Source organism: Pinus tabuliformis, chromosome 8 (assembly GCF_031772625.1).
Source record: "Pinus tabuliformis cultivar Carrire ecotype Pingquan chromosome 8, CPIR1, whole genome shotgun sequence".
Classification (NCBI taxonomy): Eukaryota; Viridiplantae; Streptophyta; class Pinopsida; order Pinales; family Pinaceae; genus Pinus; species Pinus tabuliformis.
In genome coordinates, this window is record NC_142294.1 from 552,259,849 (window position 1) to 552,278,967 (window position 19,119).

Sequence of the window (19,119 nt, forward strand, 5' to 3'; positions counted from 1 at the left end):
CAAAATTGACAAGTCTATGACAAATGCATTTAGAAGAATATGCAAAGAGCATCAGAAACATGAAATTGATGCTATGCAAATGATTCGTAAACTTGGAAATACATTACTCAATCTGCAGCAAATGTCAGCTCAACAAGCAGTGCATATAGCACTTTCATTGCCATTGAATTCTAGTTCAAGGGAATGTATATTTGTAAACATGTCTCCAGTCGATGAACGCACATTTATGCTTAAACCGCCTATTCTTTTGAAACAAGAACCTGATGATTCAGAAGATGTTATGTGCCATTCCATTGTTGACTACTACATTGGACGACCAAGTTCCATTAGCAAAATCTGCCTTGCAGAATTTGTATCAAATTACAAGAAAGATGGCAGACCCATATCTAAAAGGAAAAAACCAAATGTTATACGATTTGTCAAATATCACAAACACAATGATATTGAAAACTTTTGTCGAGAGAAATTATTGTTATATATGCCATTTGAAAATTGTGAAGATACATTGAAACAAGAATTGCCTACATGGCTCTCTGCATATACATTACATGAAAAAACAACTCAAGTCAATGAAGCCAAATTTACATATAACATCAATCCAACATGGGGTGATTTAGAGACTGCAACAAATGAGCAAATTAGTTCTTTGAATAGTAATCAAATGAATATGCAAAACCAAGAGAACAATTCCCATTATGAGGAATATGATTTGCAATCGGACTTGCAATTTCCAAACCAATCTGAAATGAAGAAAAAAATCAATCTTGGATTTCAAATTACTACCCATCCATTTTTAATGGAGAACAATGAATATTACAAACTTAGAATAATCTTGAACAAAGAGCAACAAGCAATTGTAAAAGACATTGCAATTAAAAAAAAAAAAACCCGAAGGAACCAATTTACCTTTTTATTACAGGTGGAGCAGGTGTAGGTAAAACGCTCACAGCAAAAGCGATTTTCCAAATGCTTATACGAATTTATGATTCACAAAACACAACTGATCCTATGAAACCAAAAGGTCTAATATTAGCATACACATGAAAAGCTGCATATAATGCAGGTGGAACAACAATCCATTCTGCATTGCTAATGCCTTTTAACAAGTCTCAACTGTTTTCACTGAGCAAAGAAGTATTGGACAACTTATCAAAGCTATATCAAGAATTGCAAGTAGCTTTCATAGATGAGGTCTCGATGATTGGAAGTCGGTTCTTATATTCTATTGACAATAGACTCAGAAACATAAAACATGTCCAAACAAAATACTTTGGGAACATTGACATGATATTTTGTGGTGATTTCTATCAAGCACAACCTATTCAAGACTCTCTTATTTTTGAACAACCAACAATCAACAATCAAACAATAACACATGGTTTCTGGAAGGATAATGTCAAGTGCTTCCAATTGCATATGACGATGCGACAAACAAATAAGAGATTCATATCAGTGTTAAATAGAATGCGAACAAATTGTCAAACATCTGACGATATAACATACATGAATACAAGTTGCATGCGCCCTGTACCAAATGATCCAACATTTCCCTATTTATTTTACAAAAACAAAGATGTTGCAATGCATAACAAGAAAATGTTGATGCTGATGCTTGGCAAAGAAATTTTAATTAATGCAATTGACGAAAATGAGAAGAATAACGACAATTTCCCAACTCATCAACATACGGCTGTTTTGCCACCGCACCTTTTGATAAAGTTGAACATGTTAGTTGAAATGTATGCTTGCAATTGTGATGCACCAGATGGGCTAGTGAATGGTGCAGATGGAATAGTTAAAGCATATACCCATACAAATAACGTTGATGTTCTATGGATTAAGTTCCATGACCGTAATATTGGTCATCGACAATCTAGAAAACTAGCTCATTTGTATACTTCAGAGATAGCACATGATTGGACACCAATATTGCGAATATCAAAAGCAATGCCTATGACATCAAAGATGGCGCCATTGAAAATACGAAAACAATTTCCAATTCAACTTGCATGTGCACGCACAATACATAGATCACAAGGCTTAACCTTGGATAGGGTTGCATTCGACCCTACTGGAGTACAAGTGCATGGCCTAGTATACACAGCACTATCACATGTCAAAAACATAGAATTATTGTATTTGCTTAATGCTCTTAAACATAATAATTTCAAGGTCAAGCAAAAAGTAAATTGTAAAATGCAACGTTTGGAAACCACTGCAAAATGGCAATTAGAATATGACTCTTCATCAATGCAAGCATTGCGATCCATCTTTATTCTTTCATTGAACACTCGCAATCTTCATGCGCATCTTGCTGATATATGCAATGACTATGACACAATGCAATCTGATATCTTGTGCTCACAAGAAACACATATGTTGCTGTGTATGGAAAATGAATACTTCAAAAATTTCAATTGCATCTCAAGTTGCATTAAGCATGGAGTAATGATATTGATAAAGAAAAATATCATTATCCTTGAACATACCCATTTTGAAGACTGCTTTGTAGAAGCATTGCTCGCAAAAATAAAAGTCCACACATTACAAATTGCAATACTCAATATATATGCATCGCCACGTGAAAACCTGGACAATATCCTCAATGTCATTGCAAAAGCTTTGTACCACTTAGATCTAAACAATATCATAGTTATATTAGGGGACTTCAATATTGATATGGTACAGTGCAATAAAAAAACAAAGCAGCTAGAAACCTACATGCAAAACTACAATCTTCATTTCCTAGTTGACAAAACTAATTGCATGCACAAATCATTGATTGACCATGTTTGGGCAAATCTAGCTAATATAAAATATACAATTTTCGTATTGGATACATATTGGTCTGACCATGATACAATATCTCTTGTCCTTCAGCTATCATAACCAATTTCGTCATTTGCATATTTTCTCATGGTACTCGTACAGGCTGTGTTGTGCATGAATATGATCTACACGAGAAGGAATTCGAACACTTGGCTTCATTGCAGGTATGGCGTTATTCTACTAATTGCTTTTTGTCAATTTTTCTATTAATTGCTTTTTTTCAATTTGTTAGGCTTTTAATTTTTGCATTGTCTAGGTTTATGCTCCAGTTACTCTAGGTTTATAGTCGAGTTACTCCGACATTGTTTTAAAAAATATAGATATTTAAGCTGTATTGGCTCATTTATATTTTTTCTCTCATTCAATTATATTTCAATTCAAATATGGAATCGTCGTTGTTTAATCTGTGTTTACATTAATATTAATATTAATATTATTAATTATTCCCTCTGACATTTTCCAACATTTGCCAACAATTCCTCTACTGTCCCTCTGTTACATACTATGCATTCTATTGTACATTTACATATATGGCGTTCTGTGTTGATCAATGCAAGTTATGCCAAAGACAACCTTTTCAATTAACCAATACAAGTATCCTATCATAAATTTGCAGATATGACCTCATCTATTTATGGATGCAGATTCTGCTAGTAAAACCCTTTTCAATTGAACAGAACGACCAAGAAAAAAGAACAACAACATGCAACATAAACAAACAGAGTATATTCTTTTTGCCTTTCCTTTCCTATGGATCTTCTGTTCTTGTTCAAGTTTTACTTTTATATGTTCTTTTGACTTGCACTAAATATGTCTTACTATTCTATAACATAGCATAAATCTTGAAAAAGGAAATGAAACAATTGAAGAAATAGAATGCATAAGCCAATTAGAAAGCGCAACCCAACCACTTGTTTTGCAAAGGTATGTCTATGAGAACTACAGAAATATGCTAATTTGTATTTAGAATATTAATGTTTACTATATATGCATTCTATTTTTATTTTTTACATATGTATGGTTATATGGTTTTAATGTTCTTGTTCACTTTTTACTTCTAATTTGCACTAAATATATGTTACTATTCTATAATATAGCCTAAATCTTCAAAGACGAAAATAAACAATTGAAGAAATAGAATGCATAAGCCAATTAGAAACGGCAAGCCAACCACTTGTTTTGCAAAGGTATGACTATGACAACTATACAAATATGCTAATTTGTATTTAGAATAATAATGTTGACTAGGGTATGTCCATGACAACTATACAAATATGCCAATTTGTATTTAGAATATTAATGTTTACTATATATGCATTCTATCTTTACATATGTATGGTTCTATGGTTTTAATGTTCCTTGTTAACTGTTTACTTCTATATGCTCTTTCAAATTGAACTAAATATATATTGCTGCTCTATAACATAGCATAAATCCTGAAAAAGGAAAACAAACAACTGAAGAAATAGAGCACATAACTCAATTAGAAAAGGCAAACCAACCACTTGCTTTGAAAAGGTATGTATGACAACTATACAAATATGCAATTTTCTATTTAAAATATTAATGTTTACTATATATATCTTCTCTTTTTACGTATCTATATTTAAATGTATATATAACAGATTAATGTTTACTATATATATCTTCTCTTTTTACATATCTATATTTAAATGTATATAAATTAGAAAATCTTGGACGAGTGAAGAAAGCACTAGTAGTAAGTCCCCCCAAACAATGCAGCAAGAAGACATGTACAGGTTACATATCACAATTTCTTTATTCATTGCTTATCACAAAATACACGTGATAATATCCACATCATATTGAACCATGCCTTTGCCTATGTTAGTCCAACTGAAACAATTGCAGCCAAACTTCATTCAACAAATGTACAAAATGATACATCAAAAAGGTATGCATTTGAAACACAACACTCTAATCTATTTCTACTTATTCAGTCTCTAGGAGAAACATACTATTCTACAAATGTTTATAGCAATTTCTAACTAAGCAATTTTAATAGGCAAAAACAGATACTGCCAATTAAAGTATCAATTGAAGATTTGAATAGTCGTAAAATTGGGCAACTATTTGTTGGAGACATAATGGTTGTCTATACTGCATTCCTTGATAAAGCAAACAAATCACGTCAAGTATTGCGAGCTGATTTGACAGATGCTCAAGGAATGATGACTATAACGTTGAGTGTACCTGCACATTTGGTGGAGCGACATGAACACAAAATTTTGCAAGGCAACAACATCTCAATTACAAATTTCAGAATATTGCCTAAAACTGTATATGATCGCGGTGACTGTGACAAAATAATATTGCTTAATGAATCAAGTATCATAGAAACTGTACTTGAAGTTTGCAAAGAATATTGCTTCATTCCCAATACAACCATTAGCCAATTTGCAAACAAAAAAGAAATGTACCCAATTGGCACAATCACTGCCGCTGTTACACTTGCCAAACGAGTTGGATTGCATTACATACTTCATATCAAAGATGGAGATTCTGAAAACGACAATGCAACTGTATGTATTCAGATGTTACTTATTCCTAATTTTCAGTAGATAACATGCATCACTTCAATACATAGTTGTTGTAATTTGTCTATAGTTTTTGTAATTTGTCTAGTGCAATTGCAATTTTTCAATGCATACGAACAATGTATTTGCATATTACTTTTTGTATTTTTCAATACATAACAATTTCTGTTTTGCAGTTGCAACTCTTTGACACATATGAACAATTTTTCCTTTCAATGGAAAAACAATTGCAAAAAGGACACTTTCCGCTCATCCTTTTCAAAAATTTAACAAAAAAGGTAAACACAAAAGAAACAATATTCAGAGCATCGAAGTCAACGTTCATGACTGAACTTAACACAAATGCACTCAACAATCTCAGAAAACTAACTACATCTACCTATGCTGTAAGTATAGCAATAATAATGTTTTTGCTGCCTTTGCATTTGCCATGTAATAATGTAAATTAACGCTTGAATGTTTTATAAACAGGTCGAAGGTATTCTGATCGCAACAAATCCATATTCAACTCCTTTCGAACCTGTTTGTGCAATTTGTAACTCCCGATTGAATTCATCCATAGCAATAGCCAATGCAACAATTTTCTGTTCACAATGCAATGATAATTGCCCTTTCCTCTACAAGCATTGTATAAATGCTGTAATAGAATCCATTACAAATAACTTTGTCCAGTGCATTATCAGGGAGCCGTTATTACATGACTTGCTTCCTGATTTAAAATCAATGTCATATGAAACATATTTGCAACAGAAAGCTACCACTGTTTACATCTTACGTGACTTCAAAATTCAGAGCAAGTTCACACTCAATGAAGATAGTGAGCTATTACATGTCAACTAACAAATGGAAGGTACATGAACATATGCCTTAACATGTTTTCTCTCAAATATGTCCTCTCTTCAATTTACAATGTTATCATTTTGTTCTAACTAACCATTTGTTATACAAATTACAAAATGCAGGAACATGGCAGCCTTCACATCCACAACAAATTGCAAAAGTAATATGAATATGTTTCTTCATATTATGCTGTTACTATAATACAAGTATTTGACTTGCAATTTTGACTCATTTACAAAGAATATGTAACGCAACGGTTGATGAAAAAAGGCTAGAAAGTCTTTATGCATCTGTGTTTGTATTGTTTCTGTTTAGAGAAGTCTTTATGCATCTGTGTTTGTACTGTTTCTGTTTCTGTTCTCTATCTCGAATGGAACGCATTCTGCATCATGCTTTATATCATTGAATACAGCAAATGCAACATCAGATCAGCAATAATTTTGTATCTACAACTGCTGAATGCAAACAACAAAGATTCCATACATTGATTAAACATGGCACTTATTATCTACTCAAGTTAAATGACAAATTGTATATTGAATCAGCTAGTCATTTCTGTTTCTTCCTATGTTATAGCTGAATGCTATGTTAGTTTTTGTTTCTTGCATACTGTAGGTAACGACTCAGGAAACAAGGCTAGAAAGTCTTTATACATGTCTGTTCGAATGCATTCTGCAACATGCTTGAAGCTAGACTTTATAAATAGCACCAAACTATATGGACTTTAAAATGATATATGTTGTTTGAAAATGAAATTATGGCATAATGCATTTGGTATTATTAGTCCTTCCCTGGGACTATATGCAATTGATCAATTGCTGACCGTTGGTTGACCGACATGATTTTTCATTATAATAGCATTATAAACTAAGTCGAATGAAAGTTTTGGGCTCGAAAGTTTTGTTTTATTTTACCTATGTTTCTCTTACCTGTACAAGGAATGAAAATCTCATCTAAACATAAGTTTCATAGAGGAAAACAATGCTGGCAATGTTGTTGCAGCACTGATGACTTGGCTGGCTCCAAAGAGCAAGGTCTGTTCACTATCTTTTGTATCAGTGGCAGCCCCAATATTTTCAGTTTTCTATCCTGGTTTTTGAGGGGAGGCATGCAATTGGATGTTCAGAATCCTGTTAAGATCATGGCTGCTGCAGTTTTAAATTCTTTGGTCAATGACTTAAGACTTTGAACGTAACAAGTTCTCAGAGATGGACAATGGAATGAAGAACATGCAGCAATGCTTGTTCTTGGTGACATAATCAGCATCAAACTTAGAGATATTGTTCCTGCGGATGCACGTTTTCTTGAAGCAGATCCTTTAAAGACTGATCAGGTCTTAATCCAATCCTTTTCTTTACTTCTTATTTCTGATTACAAGTGCTCGAATTTTCGGTATGCTTTTATATCGTTTCTGGGATTAACTTCAACATTTGGTACTTTTCCTGAACCACGCTTTATGACAATATTTTTGAATGTGTGTAGTCTGCCCTCAGTGGTCAGTCATTACCAGTAACAAAGGGTCCTGGCAATGGGATTTATTCTGGCTCTGCTTGCAAACAGCGTGAACTTGAACATGTTGTCATTGCTACTGGGATCCATACCTTTTTTGGTAAACCAGCACATATTGTCAACAGTACAAACCAAGTTGGCCACTTCCAAAAGGTTGGTATTTATTCTGGACTTCTGATTCTTCTTTTTGTCCTTTCTCTTATTTCATAAATACGTAATTTTTGCTGATACTGCAGTTGTACCAAATTGGCTAGTTAGGGTTCGTGGTAATATTCGATGATCGAGTACTGTTAGCTTCCTTCAAACAACTATCAATTACTAATTGTTGTCATGAATAGGTTTTCACAAAAGGATATGACAAGGATGCTGTTGTCTTGATGGTTGCAAGAGCATCCAGAACAGAGAATCAAGATGCCATTGATGCAACAATTGTTGGGATGCTTACAGATCCTAAGGAGGCAAGTATTTTTTTTATGTCATCATATTAAATTTTAGTCAATAAGCAGGGCTATGCTTATTTTACTGATTTGTATCTTTTGTTGTGGCTTTTAACATCCATGCATCTCAAAGGCACAGGCAACCATTCCAGAGCTCCATTTTCTTCCTTTCAATCCAACTGACAAGAGGACAGCTCTCACTTATATTGACAATGAAGGGAAAATGCATCGAGTTAGTAAACATGCTCCAGAGCCGGTATTGTTCTTTGGAAGTTTGACCTTCTTCATTAGACCTCTTACATATATGCATCATTTTTTGGATCTTTAAATGAATCAAAAGAATAAACAGCAACAGGTCAACAACATCTCAACTACAACGTATTGATATTTTCCAATATACGGATATTTTTCAATTTTAAAATGATAGAATTGATATTTTATGGCCTAATATAGATGTCCTTTACCAGATATCCTTTATCAAATATAGAGGCCTTCATTTAACATTATCTTTCAATGATTGTTACCCATTAACAGCTTCCTTCTAAAAGAAAGCTTTCCACGAAATCTCAATTATTTTTATCTTTCACACAGAAGTAATCAATAATATAAATTTTCACAGGAATGCTGAATAATATTCTTCTTTTTATAAGAAAAATCAATGAATTAGGGAGATAGATTTAACCCAAAGGTCAGTGTTTGGCTCTGCAGTTGTGGGTGTCTCCCACTAGAAATTTGTAGATAACATTATACATAAAACTACTAAGATTCATAGTACGTAGCTCTCTATTTCAGGTGAAGCTGCAATCTTTGCATCACTCAACCATTAGATATCAGTTCCAGTCTTATTTGTATTTTTGGCCTAAACAACATAAATTCTCAACTGGGACGCATGGAAATCTATTGGAATGCATACTTGCTCACCAGGATATCCAAGTCCTATGCAATAAAAACGAGCACTAATGCTTTGTGAATGACCTGGTAGAGTTTATAAAAATAATTTCATTTATGAAAGATGAAGACCTGTAATTTCTAACCCTATGATGGCCAAAGGTGTCAGTGGAGCAGAGTCATTATGGATACTAGGTTATCCCCACCCTGAACTCCTAATCTTGTATTCTATGGCGATTTATACCTCTGGAGGTACAGAACCCTTTCCTCTATGCTGTCCTTGGCACATCCTAATGAAGCGGTTCCATATCCCCACTCGTGGAAGCTGCATTCTGTGTTACAGATTGCCTGATCGATCTCTCTCTCGACATTCCCTAACTATTGGTTGGTATTTCTTTCCACAACAACAAGTTTTTTTTGTCTTTTCCACCAAATTCATTAAACAGACCTCGTCTTCCGCATTTAGGGTCCTATCAAGAAACTACCTTTGGAGTTCTTCGGCAAGGGGACTTAAAGGTTTTTATGAAACCCGTGCCTACAATTTCTAGTTGGCTGTTTGCATTTTCTTGCACCATTTTGCCCATTTGTTCTATACTAAGACAATGGCAATGACATGGTGGTCAAAACCGACATTTACGGAAATTTCCATAAAACCCATGCAGGTAAAAGAAACCCTCAGTATTTAACCAGAATGCCATTAACTTATAATGCTCAAATAACCATGGACTCTTGAGGGAAACGAACAGACAATACTGTGACAAACATCAACGCCACTGGAAAACGCCAAACGACAGAGGAAAAAACATCTAAACAATACAGTAGCCGAACTTAACAAAGTGACACCAGACAGTCGAGGCATACAAGCCGGACCTGGAACAACAGAACCGCAACCAAACGTTTGCTATACAGTTAACCGAGCAGGCAGGAACCGCATTCTGTTTTCACCGCAGACAATACAACAAATACAAAGGAAAAATCGCAGAGACTACAGAGCTAAACAACCAAGTAACAATAATAACCCAAAGGGCGCAAACAGGGTAAAACCCAAGCCGAGTAACTTTCTAGCATTTCGAGGAGGGACAGTTGTCCGCCAATAAGACCACCACAGTACATGCCGTCCTCAGCACTCTGGAATATTTTGAGCCAATGTTCGTATTAGATCTCGTTGAAAAGCATTACCTAGTTAGCGTGAATCTGAAGTTTGATGACACATACAGATCTGTAACCAGTAATAGGATTGCATGTGATAAAGTACCTTTGAACAGCTTGATCTTATTTTGAAATTTTGTTATCTAATTAGCAGCGCTGCTGCAGTGACTTCTGAAATCATGCACACAACAGCTGCCAATATTAGAATATTACCAAGAGAAGACCTTCCTCGGTATGGTTTCGAAACTGATCAATTGGTTTAGGTATATACAATACTCAGTTTCTAATAAATTGTTTTTGCAAATTAAAAGAGATCTCGTCAAGATTGGAAAACTGCAACAAGCCATGTTAGAGATCTGTTTTACTCTTATACAGCTTTAGTCAATCAAATACTCTTTTTAATGTTAAACAAGCTTTTGACACATTGTACATGGTATAAGGATTGCACAAGAAGCTTTAGTTCACATAACTCCTTAAGATGTTTTGTCTCAAATATGTCCTCTCTTCAATTTACAATGTTATCACTTTATTCTAACTAACTGTTTGTTATGCAAATTACAAAATGCAGGAACATGCTGGCCTTCACATCTACAACAAATGAAAAAGTAATATGAATATGTTTCTTCATATTATGCTCTTGCTGCAATACAAGTATTATGACTTTGTAGCCTCACGGTTTTGATGTCTCCTTCTGCATTGTCATGTTCAGCTAGTTAGCGTGACTCTGAAGTTTGACCGCAGATACAGTTTTGTAACCAGTAATAGGATTGCATATGATAAAGTACCTTTCAACAGCTTGATCTTATTTTGAAATTCTGTTGTCTAATTGGCAGGGCTGCTGCACTGACTTCTGATATGAGGCACACAACACCTGCCAATATTAGAATATTACAAAGAGAAGACCTTCCTCGGTGTGCTTTCGAATCTGATCAGTTGATTCAGGTATATACAATACTCACTTCCTAATAAATTGTGTTCTCAAATCAAAAGAGATCTCGTCAACATTGCAATGCAATGCGAAACCCGCAATAAGATCCCAAAACCTTTCCACCCCAAAACTTTGGTTCGACTTAGCTTATAATCACTTGCTTATAACAATGTGTTAAATGAATAGTGATTGAAGCTCGATTGTTAATACCTTGCTATGAAGATCCTTTATTGATCAGTCCCATTCATCATCAAGCTATCCGACTATGCAGTCTTCACCAGCCCCATGGTCATCAAAGGTCAGCTTTGTTTAAACATTTTTATTTATTTCAAGTGCATCCATTTTGTATGCAGTTCTTGATTTCCCTCCAACATTTTCCAACATTTGCCAACAATTCCTCTACTGTCCCTCTGTTACTACTTTTTCATTTTGATTTCTTAGAATAAAAGCAGATTCCTTGGTGCAATTAAATTTCTATTTAAGAAAATTAAGCATAAATCTGTCTGCAAACACCAACCCCTGTAGTACTAACTATATGCTTTGTTTCAAAATTCAGTCAAATCGCGATATAAACAGTATTGGCAATTTCTCTGAGTTTGAGGAGCCAATTCTTCGTCAAGGGAGTTCTGCCAGATTTGGAAGGTACACAAGATTTGCAAAACTTTGTCAATTGCTGCTATCATGGGGGGTTTTGCTGATCACCATTTCTGTACTAATGTCCCTGGCATTGTATATCACCTTTGGCAGTGTCACAGCAGCTCGTGAGCTTATCACAAAAACTACAGTTGAAGTTGTAATATCTGAACGCACAGTCGCAGCCATTGGAGACTTGGAATGAAGTATTGTCATTGCTGACAAAATGACATTGTACTGACAGAATGACAAAATGTTACAACACAAAATTTGACATTGTACTGAGACAATACTTCTTTATCCAGCCTATAAAGTGCCATTTCTTTGACTTGACATAAATGTATTTTGATAAACATGAATTGCATTATATTTTGAATTTGGATTCTACTGCCACTGCTTACGCTCCAAAACCAATGTTCTCTGTGTAAAAAATATATATTTTTATATATATTCAATATATCATTACACAATGTATTAGCTTATCATTTTAAATTATAAATTATATTTTTTAATTCGATTACTATGATATTGCAGAAAGCAAGAGTATAGAACACCAAAAGATAATGGATTTTTTCTTGGAGATCATGAGCAATTTACATTTCAACTCGCAAAGTTTAAATGTTTTTTTAATTTTAATTTGTTTATTTTAATTTTTAATTTATAAAATAAACTTATCAAAATTATTTTATTATTGTACTTAGATGCTATATTTACTAACCCAAAACTATAAAAGAGACCAAAAGTCATGTCCTTTTGCATCACAACAAATCATTAATTAAATGCAACAATTTACTAATTACAAATTAGATGCATTTCAACTCGTAAAGTTTAAATGTTTTTTTAATTTTAATTTGTTTATTTTAATTTTTAATTTATAAAATAAACTTATCAAAATTATTTTATTATTGTACTTAGATGATATATTTACTAACCCAAAACTATAAAAAAGGCCAAAAGTCATGTCCTTTTGCATCACAACAAATTATTAATTAAATGCAACAAATTACTAATTACAAATTACATGTATTTCAACTCGTAAAGTTTAAATGTTTGCTTAATTTTAATTTGTTTATTTTAATTTTTAATTTATAAAATAAACTTATCAAAATTATTTTATTATTGTAGTTAGATGCTATATTTACTAACACAAAACTATAAAAAAAGCCAAAAGTCATGTCCTTTTGCATCACAACAAATTATTAATTAATTGCAACAAATTACGTCTTTTTCTTTGCTAATTAGTAATTGGACAAATTTAAAGTTCACACTAAAGTTATGATAAACAATATTTTTAAATAAATATATCTTTTGTTCTTTTGACCATAGAATAATTCCTCAATCATTGAGATTAACCTGAATCGTATCACTTATGTCCAAATATGTTACTAGATATGTAATCTTTCAATCATGGCTTCAAGACTCCATAACTATAATTTTTAAATGCTTAAGTTCTTCTTTGACCTTCGAGAATAATCTATGTAAATATTGAACACTCTCCACCACGAATTTAATTAACAAATTTATATTCATAATAATGTTTATTTAGTCATTATCATTTTATCAATATTTCCATAATATTCAAATGTAAAAAAATAAGAAAATTCTATGTTTTGTGCACCATGGTTATTAAAATACATAACTTGCTTTAACACCTTCCTATTATTTTAATATGTTTTGTGCACCATGGTTATTACAATACATAACTCACTTTAACACTTTCCAATTCTTCATACATTATAATTCATTATTATGCATTTCAAGATATTTTATACCCCGTGCCTATTAAAATACATAACTTACTTTAACACTCCCTAATTCTTCATACATTATAATGCATTATTATTACCTTTTATAGTTTTTTTCCCTCAAGTTTTCTATGATTCACTCTTCAATTTTATTATATTTTAATTATTAATCTAAGCATTTTTTAAATCATGAGACATTGGAAAATTATATCTAAAACTAATCTTATTTTAAGAAATACAAACTCAACATTATAACAAGATATATGACAAGTGTCTTTTGAAAATTAATTTTAATCATAATAACAAAATATAGGACCAATGTCTTTTAAAAATTACTTTATAATTGAAAATAATAAGACAAGTGATAAGGTAATTTTACTTTATACTGTTAAAACATATTTGAAATATGTATGTTAATGTATTAAGATACAAATTAAATTATTATTTTAAATAGATGGATAGATTTGTAATATGAAACAAAAAATTTGAGATATAATAAAATTGTAACAAGCAATTATCAATTCAATGACATTTCTGACAATTCTTACTTAACAAACACAAAGTTCATTATATTTCACCCTTCGCATAAAGTCAAAAAGTTCATTCAACAATTGGCCATCCAATTCATTAAATCTTAATACAAGTAAGCATGCGTACAACACACTACTAATGGAAACCAGCTCTCATGATAACGCAAATTAAATCTCATAATAATAACTGACCAAACTATTCTGTTAACCAGCAGGGACTAGCGCCACAACAGTGGCACCTTGTTACAATTTGTTTTTTTCTCATAACAAAAATATAGAATGTATATTTTTAATATAATCCACTTCGTTTTTCCCCAAATTCTCAATAATAATGACGATTATACAATTAAACAATTATATTCATCAAGTTATTATTTTTTAAAATTATATATTTAATTTTACTAAATACATTATGTATATTTTAATGGTTTTATCATTATAATAAGTATATGACTATGAAATGCATTTTACCTGAAACCACGATTTGAATGCTTTGTCATTTTTTCTCTCCATTTATGATTTAATATTCTTTTAACAATTTTTCTTATAACATTTAAGATAACATAATGAATTTCCAAAATATATATTTGAATTATATATCATTTAATTCAAAATTATTACTATTCATTTTAAACATGTATGAATCTAAATGTATTTTAATGCTCAATCTATTATATATTGAGGAGGAGTGAATTCTAAGTACAAGTAGTAATTTTGAATACAAAGTATTGTAAAAGATTAGTATAAGATGTAAACTAATTGTAAATTTGACATTCATATATACAATTCTTAATTTGGAGTATAAAAACATTTAATATTGAAGTAAGAGGCATACAATTTATCGAACTAACTAGATGTATTAGTAATGGATAAAGAAAAATAAATATAACTAACATAGCCACTTACTCTACACCAATAAGAATTCAATTTACGCTTAAGTGTTTTCCTACAAGATAAACACCAAGAACTAGTTTCAAATATGAATATACATAGATTTTATTCAAGACAAACGAATTATTTCAAATTGAGGAAAATATTGTTTTTCGGTCAAAATTACACACTTTATTTCTAATTATAAATCTTTTAAATTATTGTATTTTTGAATATGAGTTTTTTGTAGGAAGTTCACTTAGCAAGTTTGTGAAAATGTAAAGTAAATGTTAATAGAAGATTCCATATCCAAATATTTGGGATATGAAGTCATGGAATTGTACGAGTTAAGATGACAAAGATCCACGTGGAGGTTTTAGTGGTAGCAAGATGAATCAACCATCAAAGTATATATAAGCATATAATACAATATCTTAGTCTAATATAATAGAAAGTAAGTAGACGCAAAGAACCAAATTGAACTCACATTATTCAAGAAAACAATATAAATGAATCTTCTTAATTTTAGCAATAATAATATAAATGAATCTTGTTAACTTTGGCCATAACAATATAAATGAATTTGGCCATGTTTTATTGTGAAGCTTTTGAACAAATAGAAGGACCGCACTAGTCTTTAAGGCAGCTGGGTGGTGAAGTAGTCCCCAAAGCCACTCCCAACGCATTGGTACATATTGAATTTGCTGTGTTTGCAGCCGTTGAACTTATGTGAACATTTTCCAAAGTAATTCCTGTGCACGGAACTGTTTCGCTGCACGAAAAATTCACAGCCACATTCGTCGATGACGTTCCGTGGATGTTTTTAAAAGTGACATCCTTTATTTGTACTGCAGATGACTGCACACAACATCATCACAAACATTATTGCTGATTTCAAACTTCAAAACCAATATGTCCAAAAGATATTGGGATAACCGATATGTATGAAAATTATTGTGTTATATACTATTTGTCATTTCTATGCATTTAACATGGCGAAAAATTATATCAGAGACATGATTACTGATTCCAAACTTCAAAACCAATATCCAAAATTTGTTTATAATTGGAGTAGTTGTAACTAATGATGCTAAAAATAATTAATTTCCTATTTCAAGCGAATAGATACTAAAGGGAAAGAAATTGTACTTTCGTGCTTATTATATGCACATACACCAGTGTTTCAGAATTGACGACATATATGGGAACTATATACCCACAGACTTCAAACTGATATTTCAAGAACAGCTGGAACAAAACGCAATCTTAAAAGAGACAAAAGTACTATGATGCCCAATTAATTAAGATGTGTGTTGTATATGTTTTTCCCTCGGGTATGTTATGAAAACAACATGGAATTGTGCACAAAAGTTAGCTGATCACCTGAATTTTGCATGGCGAAGACGAATCACAATAATACTGATCAATGATAATCGGATTCTTGACATTATCAACAACTATGTCCTCAAATGTGATATTCCGTGCATAGCCAGAACCACCCTGTATATTTAGAAAAATCATGAATTATGTTATAATCATGGTAGATAATGAAGATTAATATCAATTACAAATTGTAATGGATTGTTGTTGCATAGTGAAAATTTCAAGAGAAAATTTTAAAATCAATAGAAATAGTTAAAAGAGTCATACACATGCTAAACCAACCTGCCAAGTCTTGATTCTAGCTCCGTTGGATGTTCCGCTAAAAGTGATGTTTTGGACAAGAATGTCATCAATTTTGGCTGCTTCTCCATTTTCTCCCAGGCTTCCAATACTGCAGAAAATAAGAAGTACAATTAAAATTGCATTCTTAATGTCTCATCTGACTGTATTGTATTTTCTGCATGATAAGAGCAAAAATACATATCTCACCTGATGCCATGGCCTGGGCCACATTTTATATTTTTGACATTAATTGTAGATGAGCCCGACGAAATGGAAATGCAATCATCCCCTGGTATACAATATTTACAATCATAATTAGCATGTTTGTCAATTTGAAGTTTAGATAGGTAAAATTAAGGTTTGCAGTTATAGCAACGTTAAGATAGGTCTAAGCTAGATGGATATATACTAAATTATTATTAAGCTATTGGATCTATGATAAATGGGTTTATGCGAATGAACAAATTAACGCAAAGCAGTGAAACTAATAGTTTCCAACCTGTCTCGATGACACAGTTGTCGATTTGGGCATTCTGAACTCTTTGTATATGAATACCATCAGTGTTTGGGCTATCCTCAGGAGCTTGTATCTGCAACCCGCTTAGTTGGATCTCTGAAGAGTCCACCACTGCGAGATGCATCTGTTGGCTATTGACAAATTGCAGATTTCTAATCAAAACATTCGAACATCTAGTGATAGACATTGCCTGTAAGACCAACGCATAATCCAAACCCATTGCATGAGAACAGCCGCCTCCAATTAAAATTTACAGAAAAAATAAATAAAAAATAAACTATTTATAGCATCGTGTCTCTCTTCAAGCAAATAAACAAGGTGATCAGGTTGGAAACAAACCGTCGGAGCCGCATCGAGGCAACCCTGCACACATGAACATTTTTGATGATTAATATAAATTGAAGCAGATGGTTTACACTTGTTGTATTGATGTTTAATGTTAAATGTTAAGAGTTGGAGAGATGAGTGCGGATGGTGCTAGTGGGTGGAGTCGTACGTGGATATTCAATGGAGGAGAGACGATGGAATATTAGAGAATGCGACACAATGGTGACAAAAAGACCAGGTGAAATAGAAATGCTTACGTGTTGTTCGTGCACTTTGCAGGACTTCGACCACCAAGCCTGGCCTTGACCATCAATGACACCACCACCTTCTATGGTCAACCCAGATATACCAGAAAATCGGAGCCACATACCACGTTCATTGCTATTCCATGCAGATTGTTGATTGGGTGCAACTATTGTTCCTGTAATCTGCAAGTAATCTATGTCAGCGTACTTTGCGTCTATTGTCATCACAGGTAGACAACCCGACATCCAACTTTCTTACCTCTACTGAAATATGAGACTTGCAAGGACCAAGAAATGTCACTGGCGTAACTAGAAATTTCTTTCCCGACGGTACTTGGAACACTGCATCGGAAGGTGCCGTGCATGCTGCTTGCCATGCTTCTTGGAATGCCTAAAATAACAAGAAAATAACAATAAACTCCGAGTTAATAACCACAAAAAAAGAAATAATGATAACAATATTAATAATTTAATTAGTCACATTTTCTGGTTGGGGAAGAAAACATATTCTCATCAATAAGATTTAATTGGTTGTAAAGATGTTAATTAGATTACAAAGTATATATAATCTATTTTCCCAAATTTCAGTTAGAGTGAAAGGTATATGAAGGAACACGTATATTTTCTAAATTGGTTGTAAAAAATTTAATTAGATTACAAAGTAATATAATATATCAAGGAACAAGTATGTTTTCTGGACGGTTGGAAGAAAGAAAAACCTATTCCCACTATAAAAATACTACAGTGAGTCGAAGGGCAAGGGCAAGGTATGCTCAGCGCATCAAACTTTGCACGAGTATCAAAAGAATATTGAACATATATAATAATTGATTAAAAGGTAGTCACCGTCCGATCATCGTTTAGACCGCTGCCATGTGCGCCGTAGTCCATGACATTGAAGATCGGTGAAGCGCTGGAATCACTTTTGCTCAGCAGCACCTTTCTATGAGTAGCCCAACTTGAATCCACCATTAACAGGGCCATAAAAGCAACAGCTGAAGCGAATGTAGTCTGCAGATAATTTCTTTGTTAAAAGCGTCTTATCATTTTTTCACACACGCAGAACTGAAATCATATTGTTTCCAACCTACAGAAGCATAGTGTGGTTTAGTCATTACCAATGATTTAAAAGCCATTGCGAAAATTTTGAAGCCGAACCTTTGTTGCAGCCTACAGGTGATCGAATTCGAAACGTGTTTCATGGCAAGGAGAAGAGCGGGGATTTTATAGTGCTAAAAGCCATTTAAAACATTCTCATTTTGCACGACCGTTGTTTATCTTAACGGAAAGGCTGCGTGTGAGTCGCTCCCTTTGACTAAATTGTTTTCATATATTTAATATTCCTTTTCACTAGCTTTCCAAATCGCTGTCAATCAAATTAGTGGCCAGTAACAATCTTTGACTTGTTAATATTGCTTATCAATAGCTTTCCAAATCAGTGTCGATGAA

At 32.8% G+C, this 19,119-nt stretch overlaps 1 protein-coding gene across 1 annotated transcript; it reads right to left on the reverse strand.

Moving 5' to 3' along the window:
• Positions 1-15,454: 15,454 nt before the first annotated feature.
• LOC149236642 (polygalacturonase-like) lies at positions 15,455-18,851 on the reverse strand. Its single transcript, XM_089461592.1, has 10 exons — positions 18,789-18,851; positions 18,517-18,681; positions 17,930-18,061; positions 17,683-17,853; positions 17,438-17,461; positions 17,081-17,288; positions 16,789-16,870; positions 16,582-16,690; positions 16,300-16,416; positions 15,455-15,774 (listed from the first exon to the last, which is right to left on the reverse strand). The coding sequence occupies exons 1-10, from the start codon at positions 18,804-18,806 to the stop codon at positions 15,547-15,549; spliced, it is 1,254 nt and encodes a 417-aa protein (XP_089317718.1). The 5' UTR covers positions 18,807-18,851; the 3' UTR covers positions 15,455-15,546.
• Positions 18,852-19,119: the final 268 nt, after the last annotated feature.

Bases quoted from the DNA above. Each gene is read 5' to 3' on its own strand.
- LOC149236642 (XM_089461592.1), bottom strand. The intron at 17,854-17,929 runs GTAAGAAAGTTG...GATTACTTGCAG, and splicing joins AGTCTCATATTTCAGTAGAG to ATTACAGGAACAATAGTTGC. The intron at 17,289-17,437 runs GTTTGTTTCCAA...TTGGTCTTACAG, and splicing joins GCCTCGATGCGGCTCCGACG to GCAATGTCTATCACTAGATG.